We start from the raw sequence: 21,459 nt of genomic DNA on the forward strand, positions 1-21,459 counted from the left end.
GGGGGAGCATGTTGCGGAGTTGAGGGGAGTGAAGTGAAGCCAGATTCGCCTGCGCCTTCTGCACTCTTTGAAACTTTGTGCTTTTCTCCCTCTCTCTGTGGTATGAGTTGGAAGGTTTTGTTTTCTCCTTCTTACAATCGTCATCTCTTCCTTGCGGACGGCTTTCGAGAAAGAAGAAACTTTTTGTAGTCCTGGAATCCATGGGTGGTTTGGAACCCCGCTCATCCAAGCTTCGGAAAAGTGTGTGGATCCAACATCATTATTGTTTCAGTGTGTGTGTTTCTTGTTTTGTTATTCATCATCATTGTTATCACGCCCCGTCATTGTATCACGCCGATTACGCCCAGAGATGAGGATACATCTGAACCTTGCATTGGGGGAAATTAGACGAGGAAGGAGAGAGAGAGAGTGAGAGAGAGTAGAGTGGTCGGAAGAGACAGCAGTAGCATTTCTTACAGCAGTATCCCGCTAGAACCCGGGTGAAAGACTGGGGGAAAGGGGCGGGATGGACACTGCTTCAGTGGATGGAAAGGGGACGAAATGAAGGATCTCCTTTGTTAGAATCTTGTTTTATTGCTGGGTTCTGTCATAAGGGGGGGAAGGGAGGATCGAAAAGGGGTTTCGATTGGTATTATTAACCCACTTCAGCATCATTATCACTCTGCATCCTTATCACCGCCATCATCATCATTATCATCCTAATTTAGGTGTATTTTCTTTGATACGCCTTTATATACTTTATCCTCTTTTTTTTAGACTTTATAGAATTATCACTTTTGTTGTGTGTGTGTCATATCTGGTCCCATGATGCCTCTTTTTTCGTTCAGTGAAATGTCTGTGAATTGGGATATATTGGGTATAGCCCTCCTCGTAACCGTGTAGTGCTTTTCTCTAGAGGCTAAGCTCATGTTATATCTCTCCTCAGTAGATTCTCGGACTCAGAAAACGTGCTGTCTATCATCAGTATTCGAATTTGCGACTAAAGCACTATGGGCTCGATTTCAGCTACAATGAAGTCGCAATATCTGCAGGAAAGACCTCTTCTCTATCAGACTCGAGCTTTATAGACACGATCACATTCACTTTGTGAATCACAGATGTTGATGGTCTGTTATCATTACGAAAGACGGAATACTCTAAATGTATACGGTGATTGCTCCTGGACGGGCCTTTGATTTTCTCTGCCTCGGTGAAATGCGACCCGTAGAGCAATCGTTGTCCTTTCCCATCATATAGCCTGAAATTGAAGAACCCCACACGTTCGTACCTGTAGGATCCTCGAAGTGCCATGTTCCCGCAGTCGTCGATGATGTAGCCCAAAGGATGCAATATCAAACCGGCAATCTCGACGCCCTCTGCGTTGACGGGAGGTTCCCTGGTGCACATGAGTGGTAAGATGACCACCTCCACGGGGAGTAAATCCTTCCGATAAAAGTCAAAGACGAAAGGGTTGTAGTCCAGTCGCTCCGACCTTCCATCAAGACTCAGCGAAACCCCGCCGTTGGACATGTTCGACACTTTGAGAGTATAAACGCTGCCGCTCATGCTGATATAGCCTCCGAGTGGTATGCGGCGTCCTGCGGGAGCATTGCTATGGGCGCTATGGTAGATATGACGCGCGAGATGTAAGATGCTCTCGTCGCTGTTCACGATGGCCTTGAACGAGACCTTGCCTTGCACGAAAGCCCACGACCAAGATGGGGCGGGATGAGCAGGTCGGGACTTCTTTTCCGCCGCAGGGTTCAAGCTCCAGCAGATTTGTCGGGCGATGTTTGTATTCCAGATACCGGAAATGTATCGACTCAAGGAGGTATTAGAAAAGATGCCGGTCATTCCATTCAAGGCCGCGAGCTTGTCCTTTTCGTAGGTCAAGCTACAGCCCGAGTACTCCTCAACCAGGTGCTCCCAGACAGTTGCGAACGTTTCTTCATCCTCTGGCGAATCCTCTTCCTCTTGGGGGCGCATTCTGCGTATTCGGGCGACGCCTTTCTCGCGCTCGACCACGTCGTTGTCTGGTGCCACCGGTATGCCGTCGGGCAAGCTCTCACAGGCAAGGCGCCGTCTACATTTCCAAAAGACTTGGTCTTTACCGAAGTGAAGAGTCCTTTTGGGCAGTAAGCGCTCTTGGAAGACCCAACCGCGCTTGTACAGCGGGGCTCTGTTGTAGTCGTTTAGGATGGACGTGTGATCCCAGACGGTGTATTCGCGAGACGGGATATCCGTTCTCTCTGAGCAAACAACCAACGATTCCAAGACGGATGGGTCTCTCGCTGTGAAGAGTCCACCATAGGGTCCCTCGGAGTGTGCGGCAACGATGTTGCAGGTGGAGTTGGAGTACACGTGGTCCATTCTGGAGGACTCTTTCTTCCAATCTAATGGGCTATCTTAAAGGATGCATAGTGAGTCGATCCAGATATGACGAATATTGAAGTGATGAGCCAGCGCGATCGTATCGCGGAAGGTCTTGGGAAGACTCTTGATAGCTGTGTTGTTTTGGAATGCGGGCAGTGTGTCCGACGTGAGCTGTACGAATGGCGAAGAGCCCCAGCGGTGACTCAGCGTGAGATAACCTCCATAATTGGCAGGCGTTTGATGATGCTCGGTGGTGATGACCTTCCACCAGTGACTACCTGAGTCTCCAACATCAATGAGCCTGGAAGGTAGCCAGGTCGAATGGCTGTAGAAAACTTTGCACTCGGGATGGTTTCGGACGCAGTCATTGAGCCACTTTGCATTGTTATGAAAGCATCTTGCGAGTCCATACGTGGACTCAACCGCGCAGGTGGCTCGTCATCTAATATCTCGTCAGTCATTTCAGTAGTAGACTACCGACTCCCGAGTCCTTGGACCGGATGCTCATCGGGGCAGTATAACTCACCTGGGCTACGCTTGAGGAGATTAATACAAACCAAGTCATCCAGATCATCCTCTCTCCACGCGCGTCCTGTATGCTGTTCAGAACCCGCAAAGAATAATCTCAAGGGATCAGGTCTTGGATGAAGAATGAGATCGTCGTTCAGAACAGTCGAAATGCTCGGGTCCGCAGAGTGACGCGCAAAGCGTTTACAGAAATAACATCCCTTTTCGACTGCCTTGGCGAGATCCTCGGATGACTCGTGATGCTGATTGCGACTTCTTCGACGGAAGTCGTCGGCCTTGACTGACTCTTTGCTGAAAGCATCCTTGCACGCGGTGCAGAGAACGGTTTCGTTTGAGTGGGTGAAGGTTGGACGATGGATCTGACGATGTTTTGGGGGTGGGCTGTCGTCAAATTGTATAGTCCGTTTCATAGGCCCGTATTCGGCAGATGATTGATTTGATTCTTGAACCATTTGATGATATGACTAGGTTGGTTTTCGAATAAAGTTCAACACCGATGACTGACAGAGTGTTTGTTATCTCGAATTATACATAGGTGTTGTTGATAGACACCATACGCAGACCGCCCCTTTACCCGCAGAGTCGGTCGCGACTTCGCAAGGGACGCTAGGGATTGGAGGCAATTGGTATGGAAAGCAAAGCCCAACTAAAAAAGTGTAACAATTAAGTGCAAAAGGTGGTCTTGAATAGAAGCTGTACTTCATGGTAGTTGGAACTATCGATAGGATAAAGGAGAAGCACCGAAAGCAACTATACCTCCACCGGAATTGAGGAGGTACAGCTCGCGGTCCTATACAGTGCGGGTGACTCGGCTACACCAGTGACCGGCACTGTCCCAACTTCACTGCCTGAATTCGAGGTATCCACAACTTCAACCTCACTCATTCATCAGATCAATTTCTCATCCGAGGTCTGGTGCCTAACGTCCCTCACCCAGATAAACTGAAGATTGAAACAGGAAACTCACCGTTGGAGTTCAGATCGAAGTTCTGAACTTAGTGTCCTGAAATCTTCGGTATTCTCATCCCAACCACCCCGCTACAAGACATGGAATGAAAGCCCAGCCGATTGTCTACGAACCTCTCAGCCTATTTCGAAGACCAGCGGTCAGCCAACATGGATGCTCACGAAGACGATAGCGACATCAAGTTGCAAAAAGCCTCATCAGAGCTCATTGCAGAGTTCTCTCGCTCGCTTCCGCTCTTCCTGCGCAAGCCTGATGGCAAGACCCTCCGCGCCCGCGTCAGGGTGTCAGAGACCTCACGTCTGACTTCAAGCGTAGATACCCCCCCTGCACTGAATCTCATATCTCTCTACATCGAACACATTCAATACATGATTCTAACACGTCTCATAGCTCCTTGATCCATTCCAAGAACTGCCTCAGCTACTGGATCCTCATCTACCAGAGTGGCTCCCCCTCCTTGCATCAACGTATCTAGAGCACCTCAACACCCGCTCCCGGGCCCGGGCCCGGCCATCGGCTTCAACCCGCTCCCAGCTCCTGGAACCCCTGAACCTCGCCATCGCCAAAATCATCTACACCTTCACCAAGATCCGCGGCGAAAAGGTCATTGTTCGCTTCCTCAACGTCGAGTCCCGCCACATCGAGCCCCTTCTCTCGGCCCTTGAAGCCTCAGAGCGCGCCTCGTCAACCGCACGCCCCGCGCTCAACCCCCTTTCTTCGCCCCAGTCATCCTCCGCAGCGGCAACATCCTCATCGGGTGCCATAGCACAATGGTCCTGGGAAGAGCGCTACCTCGTCCTCCTCTGGCTCTCGCACCTCCTCCTCGCCCCTTTTGACCTCTCAACCATCTCCTCCGCCTCCGCCGACCCGGACCTCACTCTCCCCACGATCCCAGACTTCGACTGGCCCGATGACCTCCCCGGAATCACCGTCCGCATTCTACCCCTCGCTATCAAGTACCTCGCCACCTCCGGCAAAGAGCGCGATGGCGCCCGCGCCCTGCTCATCCGCATCGCCATGCGCCGCGACATGCAATCCCAAGGCGTCCTCTCCGCCCTCGTCCACTGGTCTCTCGCCTCCCTGAAACCTTCATCATCCTCCGACGCCGCGACACCGGCACCGCCGCAGCCGCCCTACTTTTACATCGGCGTCCTCTCCTTCCTCGCCGGCGTCCTCCGCTCGTCCATAAACACCTCCGATATGGACGCCTACCTCTCGCCCATCTTCCTCACCGCGCATGCAGTCGCCTCGGCTGAAGACCCCCAGGATACCACGGCCACGGCCACATCCACCCCGTCCCTCTCAAGCGCTATCCGCTCCGTCGCCGTAGCGCGCAAGATGCTCATCAAAGTCGTTCGCTCCGTCACGGTCCTCCTTCTACGCAGCAACAGGTCCCCGTCAGATCAGCAGAGCACCGATGAACTAGTCGAATTGTCCATAGGTTACCTTCTAGAATCCCTTGCCGACAACGACACCCCCGTCCGGCTGGCCGCCTCTAAAGCCCTCAGCATCGTCACCCTCAAGCTTGACCCGGACATGGCCTCTCAAGTCGTCGACGCCGTCCTGGACTCCCTCAACCGCAACGTCTTTTGGACCCGCGACCCGGGCACTCCCAAAGGAGCCTCTTCTGCCACCACCACGCGCGACCTTACAGCCGTCAACCCCCTAGAATGGCACGGCCTAATGCTCACCCTCTCCCATCTCCTCTACCGCCGCTCTCCACCCGCGTCTCAACTTCCCGCCATCGTCCACGGCCTCCTTCTCGGCCTCTCGTTCGAAAAACGCAGCACTTCGGGCGGTTCCATCGGCACAAACGTCCGCGACGCAGCCTGCTTCGGCATCTGGGCCCTCGCACGCCGCTACACCACCCCGGAACTCCTCGACGTCCCCACCGCCGCCGTCGTCGCGGCACGCAGCTATCATCGCGCCGCATCCAACGTCACCATCCTACAAGTCCTCGCCACAGAGCTCACTGTGACAGCTTCTCTCGACCCGGCAGGCAACATCCGCCGCGGCGCCTCGGCCGCCCTGCAGGAGCTCATCGGTCGGCACCCGGATACCGTCGAAAAGGGCATCTGGGTCGTGCAGGATGTAGACTACCACACCGTCGCCCTGCGCTCGCGTGCGGTACACGACGTCGCGCTCAGCGCGACTAAGCTTTCGTCGCAGTACGGCGCCGCTCTGCTGGATGGCCTGCTCGGCTGGCGGGGCATAGGCGACGCCGATGTCGTCTCGCGGCGCGTGGCTGGCGCGTCGTTTGGTACGCTCACGCTGGAGCTCGCGCGACAAGCTGGAGCCGGGCCTTCGTCGTCTCCGTCTGGCGGGTCTGGAAACGACGACGTTGCTCAGTTCACGATGTCCATCGAGAGGGTGCTCGTGCGCCTGCGTACGCTCCAGACGCGCCAAGTCGACGAGCGACATGGTCTCGTTCTCTGCCTCGCGTCCGTCCTGGATAAGTTCCCCGAGCTGCTTGCCGGCAAGCCGGTCGATAGCGTCACTGGAATCGCTCACCGCATCGTCCGTGAACTGGAGGTCCTCTTCAAGGAATTCCAGACGACGTCGTATCGTCGACCGGAGCTAGTCGCCGAAGCGTACAGCCGTTTAATCACTTCATCATTCCCTATCCTACAAGCTACTTCATCTCCCAAAGGCGCAATCATAAACTTAGAGCCAGGCTACAGGGTCGTCTCAACAGATAACACCGAAAATCTACTCCATGCCATCAAGACGACCGACAACGCCCAGGATACCAACATAATCCCCGACGGCGTAACGAGCTTGGTCTCGACTTTTACCCCCATCGTCAGCGCAGGCCTCGTCCGCACAGAAAAGGAAGCCGTCGCCGCGTCCTCGGAAGCAGCCCTCGTCCTCCTCGTCTTCTCCCCCGCACAAGAGCGCACGCGCATCGTCACAGAATGGGCCGGCGCCGTGCGGCAGCGGCCTACATCGCGCGCGGCCAGCGACACGGGCGCGCTCTATGCGCTGACGATGGCGTACCCAGTCACGACTACGTTTAGCGACGGCGGCAGCAGCGTCGTCTGCGACACCATCCTCACTCGATGGGCCGGCGACAACGACATTGACACGCGCGTGGCGATCCTGCAGGCCCTCTCGCAGAGCGGTCTGCTACGGGACCAGGCGCTCGTGTTCCTCGACCTGCTGGCGGAGGGTCTGAACGATTATACGACGAACGCGAGGGGCGACATCGGATCGCACGTCAGGTTGGAGGCGCTCAAGGCGACGAGGTCATTGTGGACTATGGCTCTTGGTGTGGATCGGTCTCATTCTGTCATCAGGGGAACCAATGATCACAAGACGGAATGGCTTGCCGCGGCGGTCTCGAAGCTGTTCCTTCGGACGCTGCGTCTAGCTGCTGAGAAGCTGGATCGCGTACGGACTGAAGCGCACGCGGTCCTTGCTCTGACTGTTGAGCCTAGGTAAGGAATACCTCCCCCCCCCCCCCTTTCCCCCCTTAATCACCTTTGACAGTCGCCTCATGAACGGCGAGGGAACGAAAAACAAAAAGGCCCCCAACTAACAAAGTATACACACACCAGCTTCGCAACAACCTTTACAAAGCTCACCTTTTCGTCAAAAACCTACTTCCAGACCCTCCTAAGCCTCTACGCGACAGAAAACAGCCTGCAGCCACCCATCGCGGAGCCGGCCAGGGCCGACGCGGGGGCCTGGATGGCGGAGCTGCTGGCGGGATACGTCACGTCGGCCGACACGGGCAACGAGGACCTGGTCATCGCGTCCCGCGCGGCGCTGGCCGACTTTTGCGCCGCGTCGCCGCGGAACCTGGACGCCGTCTGCGTGGCGCTGGTGAGTAACGTCAAGACCAGGCAGACGCCGGGCCAGGGCCAGGGAGACCGCGTGGTGGTGCCGACGCTCGAGATCGTGGCGTTCCTCTGCCACGTCGGGCTCTTCCAAAAGTGTCGCGAGGTCGACCTGCGGCACCTGTGCCTGCAGGTCCAAAAGGCGGGTTACAAGACGGGTAATGTGAGGAAGCTGGAGGCTTGTATCAAGGTGTACGGCTGCGTGGCTGGGTTCGACGAGATGTGTGCCGGTGTAACTGGGGAGGACCTCGGAAAGGAGGAGGAGGAGGAGGAGGAGGCGGAGGAGATACTACGGGGTAAGAGACGGGACGGTATCTCAGAGGCTAAGAAGCGGCTCGGCGCGTTGATGTTTCATCCCTGGCCGAGGGTAAGGAGCCTTGTCGTCGACGAGCTGTGGAAGCTGTTTGGGGAGCAGGAGGATGAGGATGAGCATGGCGGCGGCGGCGGCGGCGGCGGCGAGTCGCTCAAGAGCGTCGACTGGAGTAAAGCCGATAAAGCCTCCATCAATCGCGTCGTGGAGCAGTTTGCATTGTCTCGGGCAGCCTAAGATGGTTCAAACCATAAACCATACACTACCATAACAATGCGAGCGTCTGGTTTTGGGTTGTGCAGAAATGCTGCGACGAGAGATGTTCCTTTTTTTCGTCCCAACTACAATTTGCAACCTGTCTAGTCAGTGCGGTCTCTGCTTTGAGAAGAAAGCGGTTCATCTGCCGAACTACGACGCTTTCGCGGGAGAGGAATGCGGGAAAGGGGGGATTGGCGAGCTGTCACGGCAAAGACAGCTTCCCTTCCCGCTCCCGCTCAGATTGTTTTCAAGGTTCAGCTCATCCCTGGGGAACCTTTTGTCCCTTCGGCCGGCAATGCAATACCTCACGTTCAAACAAACAATACCAAGTCGGGATAGAACTCAAAAGTAGAAGCTCAGATCAAAAAAACCACGTGTGTCGGCAGGCCGCAGCATAACCTACCCAAAAGCACGCCTTCATGAGGTCCGGTGGGGGAGGGGGAGGACGGGTATGATTTGCCCGCTCCCAGACGGTGCGTTACCGGGCAAGGAAGGTGAGAGTTTAGGGGGGAAAAGGGTTGCAGCCAGACAGCTCGCTGTGGAGGGGGCCGAACCCTTTCATCTTTCATGCCCGACTTTGCTGCAGTGTGCAATGTACAACATTGGCGAAATGTTTTCCATCATCATTGCTGGTACGGCAGTGAAATAAACACGTACAGCTATATTCTGGACACCCGTGGGGGAGGGGTTCAATGTAGTCATATCCGACTTTCGGTTTTATAAGACCGAAAACTTCACGAAAAAAAAAAAGGCGCCAAGACGCGGTTCATCAAAGCACCTCAATGCTATTAAATGCGTAGAGACCATCCATCAGCCATCTCGCGCGCGGCCGCCGGCCACCGAGGTTAGACGGACATCTCGCCGGGATTTTGCTACCGATAAAGTACCGATGAAATCAGTCGTCCCCCCCGGAGAGGGCAGCAAAGGCAGAAAGATTACACCGGTAGTATTTTTTTTTCTTCGTCAATTTCCATGTCGATCAGATTGTTTTTTAAACTTCCGCTATCCGGCGGAAACGAGATGCTGGGTCCGAAGCAAAACCAGTAGAAATGTTGTTGAATAATGCCAAGACCCCGTTGGCCCTAGGCACCTACCTAATCGCAAACTCTTCGTGCAGAAGGCCGCGATGGTCGGTCGATGTCGGAATGTACGTTTACAAATGCCTAGTACAGCCTTTTAGCTTTGAAAGTCCTTGGGTTGGAGAAAATCCTTGAGCGGAAACTCCAGACCCGAGACCGAGTTTCTGACGTCCTGGAGTAGTGTGAGTGCCGATATATTGTCAGGTGCCTCCCGTTTACGAATGTAAGCCAAGCATCCCGCAAAAACAAATTGGATCCGACAATGGTGTTTCATGACCGGTGTACCCTTTCCCCCTTCATGTCCTTTACGTTGTGTAAGCTGGAGAAGCACTACGTACACGTCTTACACACGGACGTTGGTGACGTTTTGTCGATCGGATGACAACGCACGGCTAGTGAGAACCATAAGGCGTAGAGTAATTCTGCCTGGTGAGCAAGCCGCCAGTATCGGATACCGAAGCAGATCATAAGAGACAGGTGCACAGGCACACAGACAAAAAGTCAACAGCCGCAGCCAACTGCTGACTACTGAGTATGAAGATCGAGGCTGGGGCTCCTTGGACTTTGGAGGATCGTTCAGAGCGCGGAATCGGGCCGTTATGACCGTGCCATCTTCGAAGCAGCGTGTACCAGTCAACCACGGCCTAGGAGCCGTGGGAGCGTCTACTGCGTATGGGAGGATGGGATCGGATCCTTTCATGTCTCAAGATGGTGGAATGTCTGGTACAGCGGACACGCTCCTAGGTGATATGAAATTCCCGCGGGAATTTGTTTTCGCCAGTAATTCGTAGAAGCTGGAAGATTGAGGTAGCCTGCGCCGCGTTTTAGCAACGCCATCGACACGCAAGTGGCAGCGACGCTGTGGCCCTGCAGGCTTGTTCTTGGGCACCTTATCCAAGGCTGTTTTGCACACGTAACAGACAAAATCGCCGTGTTGATAACCCCAAGCATGGCTTGACGACCCCCTTGTCAACTTGTTCTTGTACCTGATGCCATTCTTCGATAGTCTGGAACTGGCTCGCCGTTCGTTTCTCCCTGGCGGTTCTCTGCTCTTCCACGTGGATTTGACACAAAGAACCCTGGAAAGCAATTTCAGCTTCGAGGGACGCAATATGATGGGTGCCGGGGGAGTTAGTCTCGATTTAGCCATGGTGTGGCGGACGAGGTTGACCTCGGATTCCCCAAGGCGCAAGCTGGTGAGACAAAAGTAAGTACGCCTGTAAGTGCTCCCCCCCGGATTGAGGGCTTGTCAGGTGGGCGCTAGGAGATGGACGGGGTGAGATACCAAGCCCGAAGAAGGAAAGGCGAGTGGCAGTAGACGGCCGAAAATGGCGAGGGGTAAGTCGGAGGCGTAGTGCGGTAGACGGATGGGGGTGCGGGCATCGATGTGGGATTTTGATAAGTACAAAGTATTATCTTGAGCTACTTTGGACGGAAAGAGAGGCTGGGATTGGTCGATTGGCGGGCGTCAGGTTAGCGTGGAACTTCCCCCAAGGACCCAAATGGTATCATTCAAAGGACCTGCTCAGTCGGGCAAGTTGGCAGATATGCAGTGAAACTCTTCAACATATCTCCAAGGGACCGAGTGGTTGTTCTTTGACAGGTAAAACCAGCCCATGTACTTTCAGGAGTTGCGTCGATGCGGCCGATTCCGCACGAGGATTGCGAGAATCCAGCCACAGGGCCTGGCTAAGGAAGGATGTGGTTGGGTCGGGAACAATCTCTGGTAACCTAAGATACTGGTGTCTGGAGGCATGCCGGACGAGCGGTTACTAGACGGATACTAGTTGCTAGTTGAAGACTCGGGCGCCATTGGAAAGGTATCGTATCTGTTGGTTGTGTGGGGTTCTCTCGTCCTCCGACTTTGGGATTGACACTATTGGTCCGAATCGAGGCTCGGAGCGGTGTCGCGTGAGCTACAGTGGGGTGTCAAAGGTTCGTGTGCAGCGCACAGTATCCCGCCAAAGTACCGCTTTTCAACAGCGAATAAGAGCCTTATTATAATAAAAAAAACTAAATAAAAATCACTATATAACTATTTTACTATTATTCTAGTATATATATAAGTTGCACTATGCTTTACTTATTAATTAAAGCGTTAAATAAATCTTTTAATAAATTAGTTTTAAGAGGCTTTTATTATAATAGATTATAGGGCCTCTTGAGTACGAATAGCACTGTACTTCTTAATAAATTCATCTTTCTTCTCTACTCTACTTATATATCTTATTATAACATACTAATATAACGTATATTAAAATATATAAAAAATATTTCTATATACTTTATATAGTTAAATATTTTATTAAGATTTTGAATTGTTCTGTTCATACCTAAGTTTATAAGATATTTATAGTTATAAAGAGACGTAATTAGTGGGCTTAAGGTGACGCACTGGGAGGGTGTACACGAACTTTTGGCACCCTACTGTACAGCGGTGTGAAGAGGCATACTTGGTAACGCCACTCTGCCTGTTGGTTGGTGTTGTCTCGTACATCCCAATCAATTTTCGCGAGCTCTGGCCGTTGGAAAAAAGGATACATCAAGAGGGCGGTAATTGTGGGCTCGATTATCTGGAAGAGACATTGGTCAGAATGGCAATTGTCTGTTCCAACCGTATGGCCGAAGCTGGTGTAAGCCGGTAGAGATATGATTGGGAAGGCATGGCTGGGAAGGGTCGTAGAAGGAATACCTTGTTACTTACTACGCAGTACGTATGCATATCTTAGGTAAGGTGCTGAGGAGGGCCATCACCAGTGGCGTGGCATGGCATGACATGACAAGGCACAGGCGGCGCGGTACTATGTCGAGGCAGAGATAGGAAGTGCCAGTGCGAAGCAGCAGGTGCAGATGCACATGAGGTACCTTTGCCCTTGCCTTGCGTTGGGGAAGCAGATTGAATCCGCAAGGCACCCTATTGCTCGATGCTGACAGCTGCTGCAACACACACTGGATGGCAGATTGCAAAAAAGGACGGGAACCTTTGAGCGCCGCTACTGCCCGTGACTACGGGCGGGACCGGATCTGACCCGCACGGCGTGGCAAGGAAGGGAGGTGCGTGAGACGGATGAGATGGCCTTGTACGGCTTACAGATACATGACATCCATAAGGCCAAAGGGTGGTGTATCCGGGCTGGAATAAGCTATGTAGCAGCTGAAGAATGATGAGTACGTAAAGACAAAAACAGAGCGAGCAACCAACCCATCTCCATTGATTGATCCATCTCGATTGTCACAGCCGAATCGGGCCACTTATGGGACCCCGTGCAAGCCGTGGACTCCATCGTGGTTCCTGGTGACAGGAAACTGGATGGATCTGGCCAGTGGGAGGTGGGAAACAGCAACCTAAGCGGTGGCCCAAGCTTTCCCCCCGATGCTCAAGACCTCAATGTGTGTGCTTCTTCCCAAATTCCCACCCGTGCGTGCCGTGCCCCTTCCTCTCCCCAGAGTGGTATCCGTTCTGTGCCGTTATGATCAGTGGTCAGTGGTGGTCCGGCGGCGGGTGTCATCCACTTGTCGCTGGCTAGGGCCTCGACCAACAGATGACGAGATGGCCTCTCCCGCGCTGTCCACTGTTGGGGCCGCACGCAGGGGGAGCAGACTCTAGAGTAGGGCAGGACAGGCAAGGCAGGGTAAATCGCAAGCAAGGTACGGATACGGCAGAGACACGGGTGCATCGCTGCATCGCAGGGCAAGACATGATGGTGTGCCTTGAGTGGACTGCGACTTGCAGTTGCCGTTGCCGTGACCGTTGCGTTTCGCTCCCTGCGGTCGTGAGGACGAAGACGGCAATGGCGTTCTGATATCCGAGTCAAAGGTATCCCGAGCTCGGGGGTGAATGTCATGGTATCTTAGATACGGAGTACCGTCTCTGTACAATCTGTGCAGACTGCATTCCGTACAGACATTACTCCAAATCCCCGTGGCGGGCTTGGTGCGACGCACACCACCCAAGTAGGTTTCTCACTGCCCGCCACAGTCGGTTAGTCTGGTCTCAGAATGGGGAGGGAAAAGAGACACGGATGGTTTTCTCACCTGACTCGGAAACTGAAAGATATCAGCTCGTTGCCCGTATCTGTGAATACCCAGGAATAAGGCCTTGACCGAGGGTGGGAAAAGAAAATGGGCATCCGCATCCGTAATTGTGAGGAAAGGATTGATAGGCAAAAGCAGCAGGTCCACCCACACCCGACCGACTGCTCTTGCACTTGTTCGACTTTGCTCCTGCTCTCCGTACCTGCCAGCCTGCCGTGCCTCCTTCTTGCCTGCAATCTGCATTGCTTTCCTTCCTTCCTCCCGACCCAGCCCTTGCTCAACACACGCCCCCCTCTCTTTACCCCCACGCCCAGCCCCCTCCCCCTCCTCCCCCTCCTCCCCTTCCTCCTCCACGTCCCACGGTTCCAGTCCCTCTTCTTCCTCACCCTCAGTCCTGGATCACAGCTCTCCTCTTCTAAGTTCTCCGATCTCCAAATCCTCCCCCACCACCGCCTTATCCTAACTATGTTCATCGCGCGCATATACCCTGCATTTTTTACCTGCCATCGATTGAACTCAAATTTCAGCTGGACTGTCGACTATCTCGCCTTAGCACCGCTAAATTCTTCGGGACCCAAGTCACCCAACACTTGAGCATACTTTCAATTCAGGAACGGCCTAGCCTCATGTCGACCATGCTCTCAAGTCTCGAGTCTCGACTTTCCCACGCGGCAACCCTCCTTCTCGGAGATCTTTCTCTAGCAAGAGTGAGACAGACAGCTTCTGATCAGGCAGGGAAGAAGGCCCCGTGACTGTTTACTGGTGTTGCTGATGTACAATTGCCAGCGCTATCGGACCGCGGTTCATGCCTGGTCTGTGCCATGGTCGGCCGATGTTGCGCACATCCCTCCTTATTAGGTAGTGTACTCGGCTGCGATCGTTAAATGCTGATACCCGAGGGAGGAACAAACGGCCTTGACCTCGAGGCATCGGACGACGCTCTGATATGGCACTTCTTTTCGATGGATTAAGTTGACTCACCACACCCGGCGGCAACGCAACGGCCATGGCTTCCGTCTCCTGCGTCAGCCACCTTAATGGCTTGGCAACTCGTCAACCTTCCACCCCCTTGATCTTGCAGGCGTCCGCCGTGACTTTGTGCCATCCGCTTATTCCTCGCCGACCATTTGTCTACTCGGCATCAGCTGTTGCCTCCCACCCGCGCCAGCTCAACAGAACAGAGACCCAGGCATACGATGCCGACAATCGTGTACTTTGCGCCGCGCCAACGCTAGAGCATACATACTCGACTGGGCGGCTGTTTATTACATGACCCTTCCTAGAAAGCAATGATAAACTACGGGGACACACGAGATACTGCAGCTGTCCACTTTGGGACGACAGCCGAGACGCGAATGCGCTCCTCTCCAGCTCCTGCTGCGCTATCCAATTCCACATGCTCGAGTCGGCCGGCCGAGCCCACCATCGCCTCAATCCTATCACCCTTCTCGCTCTATCACCGCCTGCGGTAACCTTTCGCCTGTCTACACCGTAGCGGCAATCAATGGTGCCTCTGATTCACCTCCGGTCTACCAAAAATCCTGGCAGTGTAGCCAACACCACCAAAAAAAAAAAATCCACCACATGGTCAATATCACACTCTCAGTCCATAAGCCCAGGCTCGGCCCCCTCGCCAAAGTCCAATTAAACAAACCGCGGTTATCTATGTCTCTTCTTCTCTAGGATTCCCAACCCTCAGCCGTGCAGCGCCATCAGGCCATGGCGGTCGTCAACTGCATCGAAGCAACCAAGGAGACATGCATCTTGCTGGCGACCATTGGTACTACCAAGTGCCAAAACCTGTATGCCCTGATCTACTAATAAAGTTGCAAAGCTTACCAACGCGTCGGACCATGCCACCGTCCTTTCTTCAGTCAGCAGGACAGTGCAGAGCAGGGCAGGGCCATTGGCAACCCAAAGACACTTTGACCCTCCACAGCCTGTGAAAGCCAACCCCTGTCGATTTAACCTGACAGCCATTGGACATCCTTGTGGGCGACTCTTCCCCGGTAAAGAAAGAGGGCAAGGGCCAAATCGCCTCCGCATCGTCTCCGCGCGCCTGCGTAGGGACTATTACGGGGCCCTCGAATTCGCTCAGTACGGAGGAAAATAGTATTCGTACACAATGTTTGCTTTGTACTCGGCTCGGTTAGTCCATACAATGATTGATTCTTAAGAGGGAGTCAGCATGTGGGCTACTGTGTATACTGATTCGATGAGCCAAGGCACTGAATTCGCGACTTTCCCGTTCATGTCAGTCAAGGAGGGGGCGTGCGCAACACGGCCGTTCAACGGCCGGTCCACCAATCCTGCGAAGAAAGGCTGGCCTCTCGTCTGCCGTCGCCTTATCTAAGTGGAGAGGCGCACACGACTGAGAAATCAAGACCACCTCCAGGCTCCCAGGCAGTTAAGACAAGACGACACAAGTGGAGAGGGGTTTTCGTTGGCGCTCTGTCTGTATGCCGGTATACGATAACGGAGAGGCTTGCCAATGCATCCAATGGCTCTAGAGCCATGTACGATTTCTTGGGATAACAGATACTTTTGCTTCCTACGGAGTACGGATACCACGAATCGAGGTTGATAGCAGGACGTCGATGACCTGACAGAGTGCGGCCAATCCCTTGGAAGAGCACGCGGCCAGCTCCGACACCGACGGCAAGGGCATGTATTTCTGGCTTATCGAGTAGGCCACGCCGTCAACACAGCCGATCAGACTCGGCTGGACGACATGTTCTTCGAGAATTACTCCATCGTCAAAGAGACCGTTGCCAAATTCGCAAAATGGCAAGATGCAGCAGGAAAGTGCTGTGGGAAGAGATGTGGAGGCAGTTCTGGGAGCTTTTCGCGCATGCTGCAACAAACGCAGCAGCGCCGGTTCGATACCCGTTTTTCGTCGGGTTTCGACTCTTTGCCCGTCCAGCCGCAGTGTCTGCGCAGCGAGCGCCGAGGCCCCAAAAGACTATTGTCTTGTTCAAAATGGAGCCCGCCAAAGTACGCGAAGAAGCCATACTGACTGTAAAGCGAAGGCGAGCTACAGAGTACAGAGTACTATTCTTGCCTCAACTCACCTTACCTTGGGCTCGGGTGCCGCAGCGAGTGAGACATTGTCGCGGGACACACTCGGTCGAGGCGAACGACTCGAGGCCCAAAGCTAGGTACTTGTCTTTACCACCTTAGCTCCTAGCTTCCCAGCCAACTCCGAATCACCCCCACCAGATGAGCGAATCGGTTACATCTTGAACGCGGATTAGCGTCATTCCAATGAGCGTTGGCAGTTCTGCGATGGCTGACCGCCGTATCTTTCTGTCAGTACGGATACGTACTAGATAGACTAGAGACACGTATACATGGCCCTGGGAAAGGACCGAGGAAGGCGAGACATCAACAAACGACAAACGACAGTGCCAATGCCACTTCCAATGCCAATGCCAATGACTGACAGCATCTTGGTCCGCCACCGGCTTGGGATATCTCTCTTCTGGAGAGAGATGGACACGGCCGGCCTTGACTGATGCCCCTGTGGTCCCTCTCTCTCTCTCTCGTCGAGTGCGCCGCCAATCCGTTCACCCACCCGACCTCCTCACAACCTCTCACCTGTCGCCCTCCAGCCGACAGGATCAGGATTGGCCAGCCAAGAAAAGCTGGTGATGCACACCACCAAGTCCCTGACGGCACACCCTCGCCCAGTTCCTTGTCACTCCGTCCCACACCCCCCAAACTCTTACTCCCAAGGGCCCGAATCCCCCATTCATCCCTAGCGTGCAAAGGGACCTTCACCAGGTATCCTTGACTGCCCCCCAACTTGGCCATCCCGGCCCAGCCTATCCCATTGCCCATCTCATCCTAGAAGCCGCTAGGAGGGCGGCGGTATGCTCACCAGAGACCTGCCTCTATCTGCGTCTACTCGGCGGTGCAGCTTATTACTTACATCCACTCCTCCGCAGTATCTAGACCAGGCTCCATTCCACGTTCTCCTTCCACCACATTCGACATCTGTCCGTATTTTTTTGCTTCGCCATCCAGTCGGTCCAGAGGTTTACAGGAATAGGAAGCTTTTCTGGTTATCTCTTACCGTGGCCGAGACGGTCATGCACCCGCTTCCATCACCGCTTCTAATCACAGCCGGATTCGGTCCGCTTCATGTTGCACCGTTCGTCCCTTCGCAATCGCAAAGTTCATGCATCAGACGCAACAACAAACGCTACAATACCCTCACCAACCTCCCTAGCAACACTGTGCTACTCTTCGATCAACCGATAAACTGCGCTACTTCAGCCTCGAGATAGTCATCATCGTCTTTGCCATTGGGACAGTTAGCCGAGCCGATTCCTTGCACGAAATTCGACCCGCCCGCTACGTCACGTCTCGACCTTCGACGACGCATCCTTTTCCTCGCTCGTCGTGCCCTCCGCGGAGGTCGACGGGCGTGGATTGCTCCAGTCCATCATGAGCCTCTATACTGAGCCACCCGAGTTGCGCAGTTCCTCGCAGGACAAGCCCTCGCTATTGGTTTGTTGGTGGATAACCTCATTCTGCACTGTTATTATCCTACTGCGGGTTGCCGGCCGCTTCATTCGAACCGAAAAATTATTTCAAGAGGACAAAGTCGCAGCACTCGCCCTGATCCCTCTATGGCTCCGCATGGTTTGCGTGCATTTTGTCTTGCTCTACGGGACTAACAATGCCGAATTTGACGGCATCGCATTATCCGCGGAGGTCGAGCGCAGGAAGGAAATCGCAAGTGGTCTCGTGCTTGCCAGCCGAATCTTCTACGCAGCAACGTACGTCACGGAATTCCCTCAATGAATTCCCCTTTCATCTCTTCTTCTTGTACTTTTTTTCGCCTTGCGCCCGCAACACTTTATGCAGCAATTTCATCACTGGATCCAGTGGGACGGTAGGATGGCTTGCTAACGCCTTGTCTGTGCAGACTGTGGATTCTCAAGAACACTATTTTAGAGTTCTTCAAGCGTCTGACTGGCGTCACTTGGGCACGTTCCTACGAACAGACGCTGGTGTTCATCAGATGCACCTTGGTCGCAACCTTCGTCGCCATTATCATTAGCGATTTGGCGGAATGTCGGCCTTTTAATCACTACTGGCAGGTTACTCCTGACCCGGGTGGTCAATGCCGCCAAGGGTTCGCTCACCTCCTCACCATGGCGACTTGTAACATCATCACCGATTTGCTACTGGTCTTCTTCCCGATTCCCATTATTCTGCGCAGTCAGATGAATGTGAAGAGAAAGATTCAGCTCACCCTGCTCTTCTCGCTTAGCCTGGCCGTCGTCGGTGTTACTATTTATCGTGTCCCCCATGTCATGAGGGCACATGGCAAACAGCAGCTGCGTTCCGTGCTGGCATCCGTTGAGCTCCTTTTCGCAACAACGGCTGCAAATGCCCTAGTCTTGGGCTCATTTGTTCGTGATCGCGGCTTGAAGAAACAAAAGTTCAAGTACGGCTCTGTGGCAGAAGATTCAATAGATCGCAGAGGCTCCGACTCGCGGCGTCCCACTCTCCATCGTCATTGGGGAAGTGACGAAGATCTCGTCCGAGATGTCGGCCTTGGTGTTGATCCTGACCTACGAGAACGCGATGAGGAACGGGACGAGTTCGACAACGAACAACAACGGTACACTCCCGCACCAATGGCCAAACCGTTTGGCGAGGAGCTGAGACAGTGGCAATTCCCTCAGCGGCAACGAAGCAATGCCGAACGCAGCGACGCTTCTCTCTTACCCCACGACCTTTCTTCCTCAAGGAGCAACTCGACCACGACACCGCGCAGGGTCTCCTTTTTCGACGTCGGGGGTTTGTTATCAGAGGAACAGGTTGGAGTCGGCCAGACATTCCGCAGGGACAGCATTGTCTCAAGCGTGGACCCTATGGCATCTAGCGTCCACGGTGTCCCGTCACCCACCCTACCCGCCGGATCGAATGGTTTACGTCGCGGATCAACAGCACTCTTGCAAGATCTTGGCGGGCTTTTGGGGCCCACGAAACCGTCGCGACAAAGATCCAGGACTGGCACGGAATTGCAACCCATTCCTCAATCGCAACACGATGATCATCCATCTTACAACCCTCGCCCCGGCGAGCCAACACTTATCGATCCTGGTGGCTTACTCAAGTAGTTTGGCAACAACTACGCAGAAGCTGACCTGTGACATACCACACAATCATCTAATCTCAACACGTTACGACCACGAAACTACGACTATATTTTATGAGACAGTACATGTATATGTATATTGACGATCTCGGCGACATTGCTGGGGGCTCTTTTTGGACATGGGGAGTTATAGAGGTTTAGAGCCTTTGGCCGGCGTTTCTATAGGTCAATGGGGGACCGGATACGACCATACTTTACGTTTTGGAATTTTTGGAGGAAAGAACTATTTACGACCAACGGGAAATGGGCGTTGGAGGAAATCCCCGAAGCGGCCTTCACGATGATATCTGAACGCCGTCGTTTTTTGCTTCGCTGTTTATCGTTATATATACCCCGGCGCAAATAGCCGTCATGTTTTGTACCTGAACAGCTTGTTCCAATATCATCACCATCTACAAATAATGAATGACGAATGGCTCTTTATGGATTGCACTTTCCCCCCCCTTCTTAATCATGTCCGCTTGCTTTTTTCCCGCAACTGCTGCAATGCGAAAAGCTCGGTCCCGGAAGGCGCTTTCCATGATGCCTGGTCCCTGCACGACGTTTGTTGCGCATCTCGGCCGACGACCCTGTTCCCTACAAAACGTCAACGACTGACTCTTGTCGCATTCTGCCCGCTGCCAGCAGAATCCCTTCTTTAATTACCCCTGCGGCATGAGTGTACTGTGACCATGGTTCTTGTATTCTTTCTTTAGACTTTTCTTGGCCAATTACGATTTTTTCCTTTTGATTTTTCTTGGTATCTTCTTTTCCCTGCTTTGTGGTTGTTGTTCCGAGGACCGACGGTTTGACTGTTCTGTCTATTCTATCGTGGTCGTTGATCTATCTGTGTCTGCCTGACTCGATGGCGGCCGCTTGACTATGGGCGCCTGACTCTTCCCCTTTTTTGGAGGTTCAGGAATCCCTAACCTCACATTACAACAGACTTCAGACTCCGCACTCCGTACTTTATCCCTGAGTTCAGAGCTGGGTTCAGAGCTGACCCGAGAATCCTGATACGTCGTGGGTATGGTTCGGGACAGGAAAGCATGAATCACTTTGTATATTGGGGAGTCCTGTTCTGGTGAGGAGGTTGTCGGGTTTGTGTAGGGCGATCAACCTAGGGGTTTAGTATTCCTAACTAAAACGATCAGGAGGCTGTTGATATACGCGGTACATGGGAGCCCACATGGCACGTGTTGAAGATGGATAGGAGAGGGGGGATATTTGATAGATTTTACAGAGGTGTTCATCCTATATATTAGCACCTCCATATCTATATTCTTCTCCCCTTTGTGGAGGATACTGGTGGTGATGCGTAGGGTGTTCATCCAACGTCTTGGTCCCTGTCCTCTATCTCTGCAAATTTATCAGTATTATGGAGCTTTCAACTCTAGACGCGGATGGTATCACGGGTTCTGTGAAGATTTTCCGTTTTCGCACACCTCCCTCCCCTCTACCCGGGACTAGGCTCCCCGTTTCACCAGAGATGAAGATGTATCGAATGAGTAGCCCAGAAGAAGGGAGTACCTCATATACTTTTCAGTCGGTTTGGTTTAGTTTCGAGGCCAGTGAGGTTGGCTGCGAATCGAGACACATGATGAGGATGATGTTGCGATGTAGGCGACGTTTACGTCGTTCGGAGAAAATATGTATGTGATGAGTGGGTTAGATTGCAAAACTTTGTAAAGGTGTTGTTGATGAAGGCGGGACGTGGGCATCGGAGGCCTTGCGAAGTAGCTGGGAATAGGCACAAAGCAGTGTTTCTATGGGGGCTTCTCTAAATTCACTGCCCTTGGAGATTGTCGTTCAACGTCATCGAGTGAGGATGCTTCCGACAACATAGCATTGAGTGACTGCCGGATCTACAAGAACTCGGTTCAGTCCCTTGTATAATTGAGGAACCATTTTCGTCAATGACTGGCCAACCCGATCTC

At 53.4% G+C, this 21,459-nt stretch overlaps 5 protein-coding genes across 5 annotated transcripts; 2 read left to right on the plus strand and 3 right to left on the minus strand.

The window, feature by feature from the left end:
* Positions 1 to 979: 979 nt before the first annotated feature.
* On the minus strand, positions 980 to 3,332 carry CCOS01_09637 (uncharacterized protein; the record flags this gene model as incomplete). Its single annotated transcript, XM_060457794.1, has 5 exons — positions 980 to 1,025; positions 1,268 to 2,372; positions 2,421 to 2,630; positions 2,765 to 2,794; positions 2,879 to 3,332. 5 exons carry the CDS (start codon positions 3,330 to 3,332, stop codon positions 980 to 982), a joined length of 1,845 nt encoding a protein of 614 aa, XP_060310959.1.
* A 664-nt stretch (positions 3,333 to 3,996) lies between these two features.
* Positions 3,997 to 8,233, plus strand: CCOS01_09638 (beta-tubulin cofactor d; the record flags this gene model as incomplete). The annotated part of the gene is made up of 3 exons (XM_060457795.1): positions 3,997 to 4,158; positions 4,238 to 7,284; positions 7,405 to 8,233. 3 exons carry the CDS (start codon positions 3,997 to 3,999, stop codon positions 8,231 to 8,233), a joined length of 4,038 nt encoding a protein of 1,345 aa, XP_060310960.1.
* Positions 8,234 to 11,689: 3,456 nt separating this feature from the next.
* Positions 11,690 to 11,830, minus strand: CCOS01_09639 (uncharacterized protein; the record flags this gene model as incomplete). Its single annotated transcript, XM_060457796.1, has 1 exon — positions 11,690 to 11,830. One exon carries the CDS (start codon positions 11,828 to 11,830, stop codon positions 11,690 to 11,692), a length of 141 nt encoding a protein of 46 aa, XP_060310961.1.
* A 4,283-nt stretch (positions 11,831 to 16,113) lies between these two features.
* On the minus strand, positions 16,114 to 16,476 carry CCOS01_09640 (uncharacterized protein; the record flags this gene model as incomplete). The annotated part of the gene is made up of 2 exons (XM_060457797.1): positions 16,114 to 16,330; positions 16,445 to 16,476. The coding sequence occupies 2 exons, from the start codon at positions 16,474 to 16,476 to the stop codon at positions 16,114 to 16,116; spliced, it is 249 nt and encodes an 82-aa protein (XP_060310962.1).
* A 1,212-nt stretch (positions 16,477 to 17,688) lies between these two features.
* On the plus strand, positions 17,689 to 19,505 carry CCOS01_09641 (uncharacterized protein; the record flags this gene model as incomplete). The annotated part of the gene is made up of 2 exons (XM_060457798.1): positions 17,689 to 18,152; positions 18,302 to 19,505. Coding segments are annotated over 2 exons (1,668 nt in total), but the record flags the coding sequence as incomplete, so codon positions are not given.
* Positions 19,506 to 21,459: the final 1,954 nt, after the last annotated feature.

Source organism: Colletotrichum costaricense (genome assembly GCF_030867565.1).
Source record: "Colletotrichum costaricense strain IMI 309622 chromosome Unknown Scaffold_10.1, whole genome shotgun sequence".
NCBI classification, from domain to species: domain Eukaryota; kingdom Fungi; phylum Ascomycota; class Sordariomycetes; order Glomerellales; family Glomerellaceae; genus Colletotrichum; species Colletotrichum costaricense.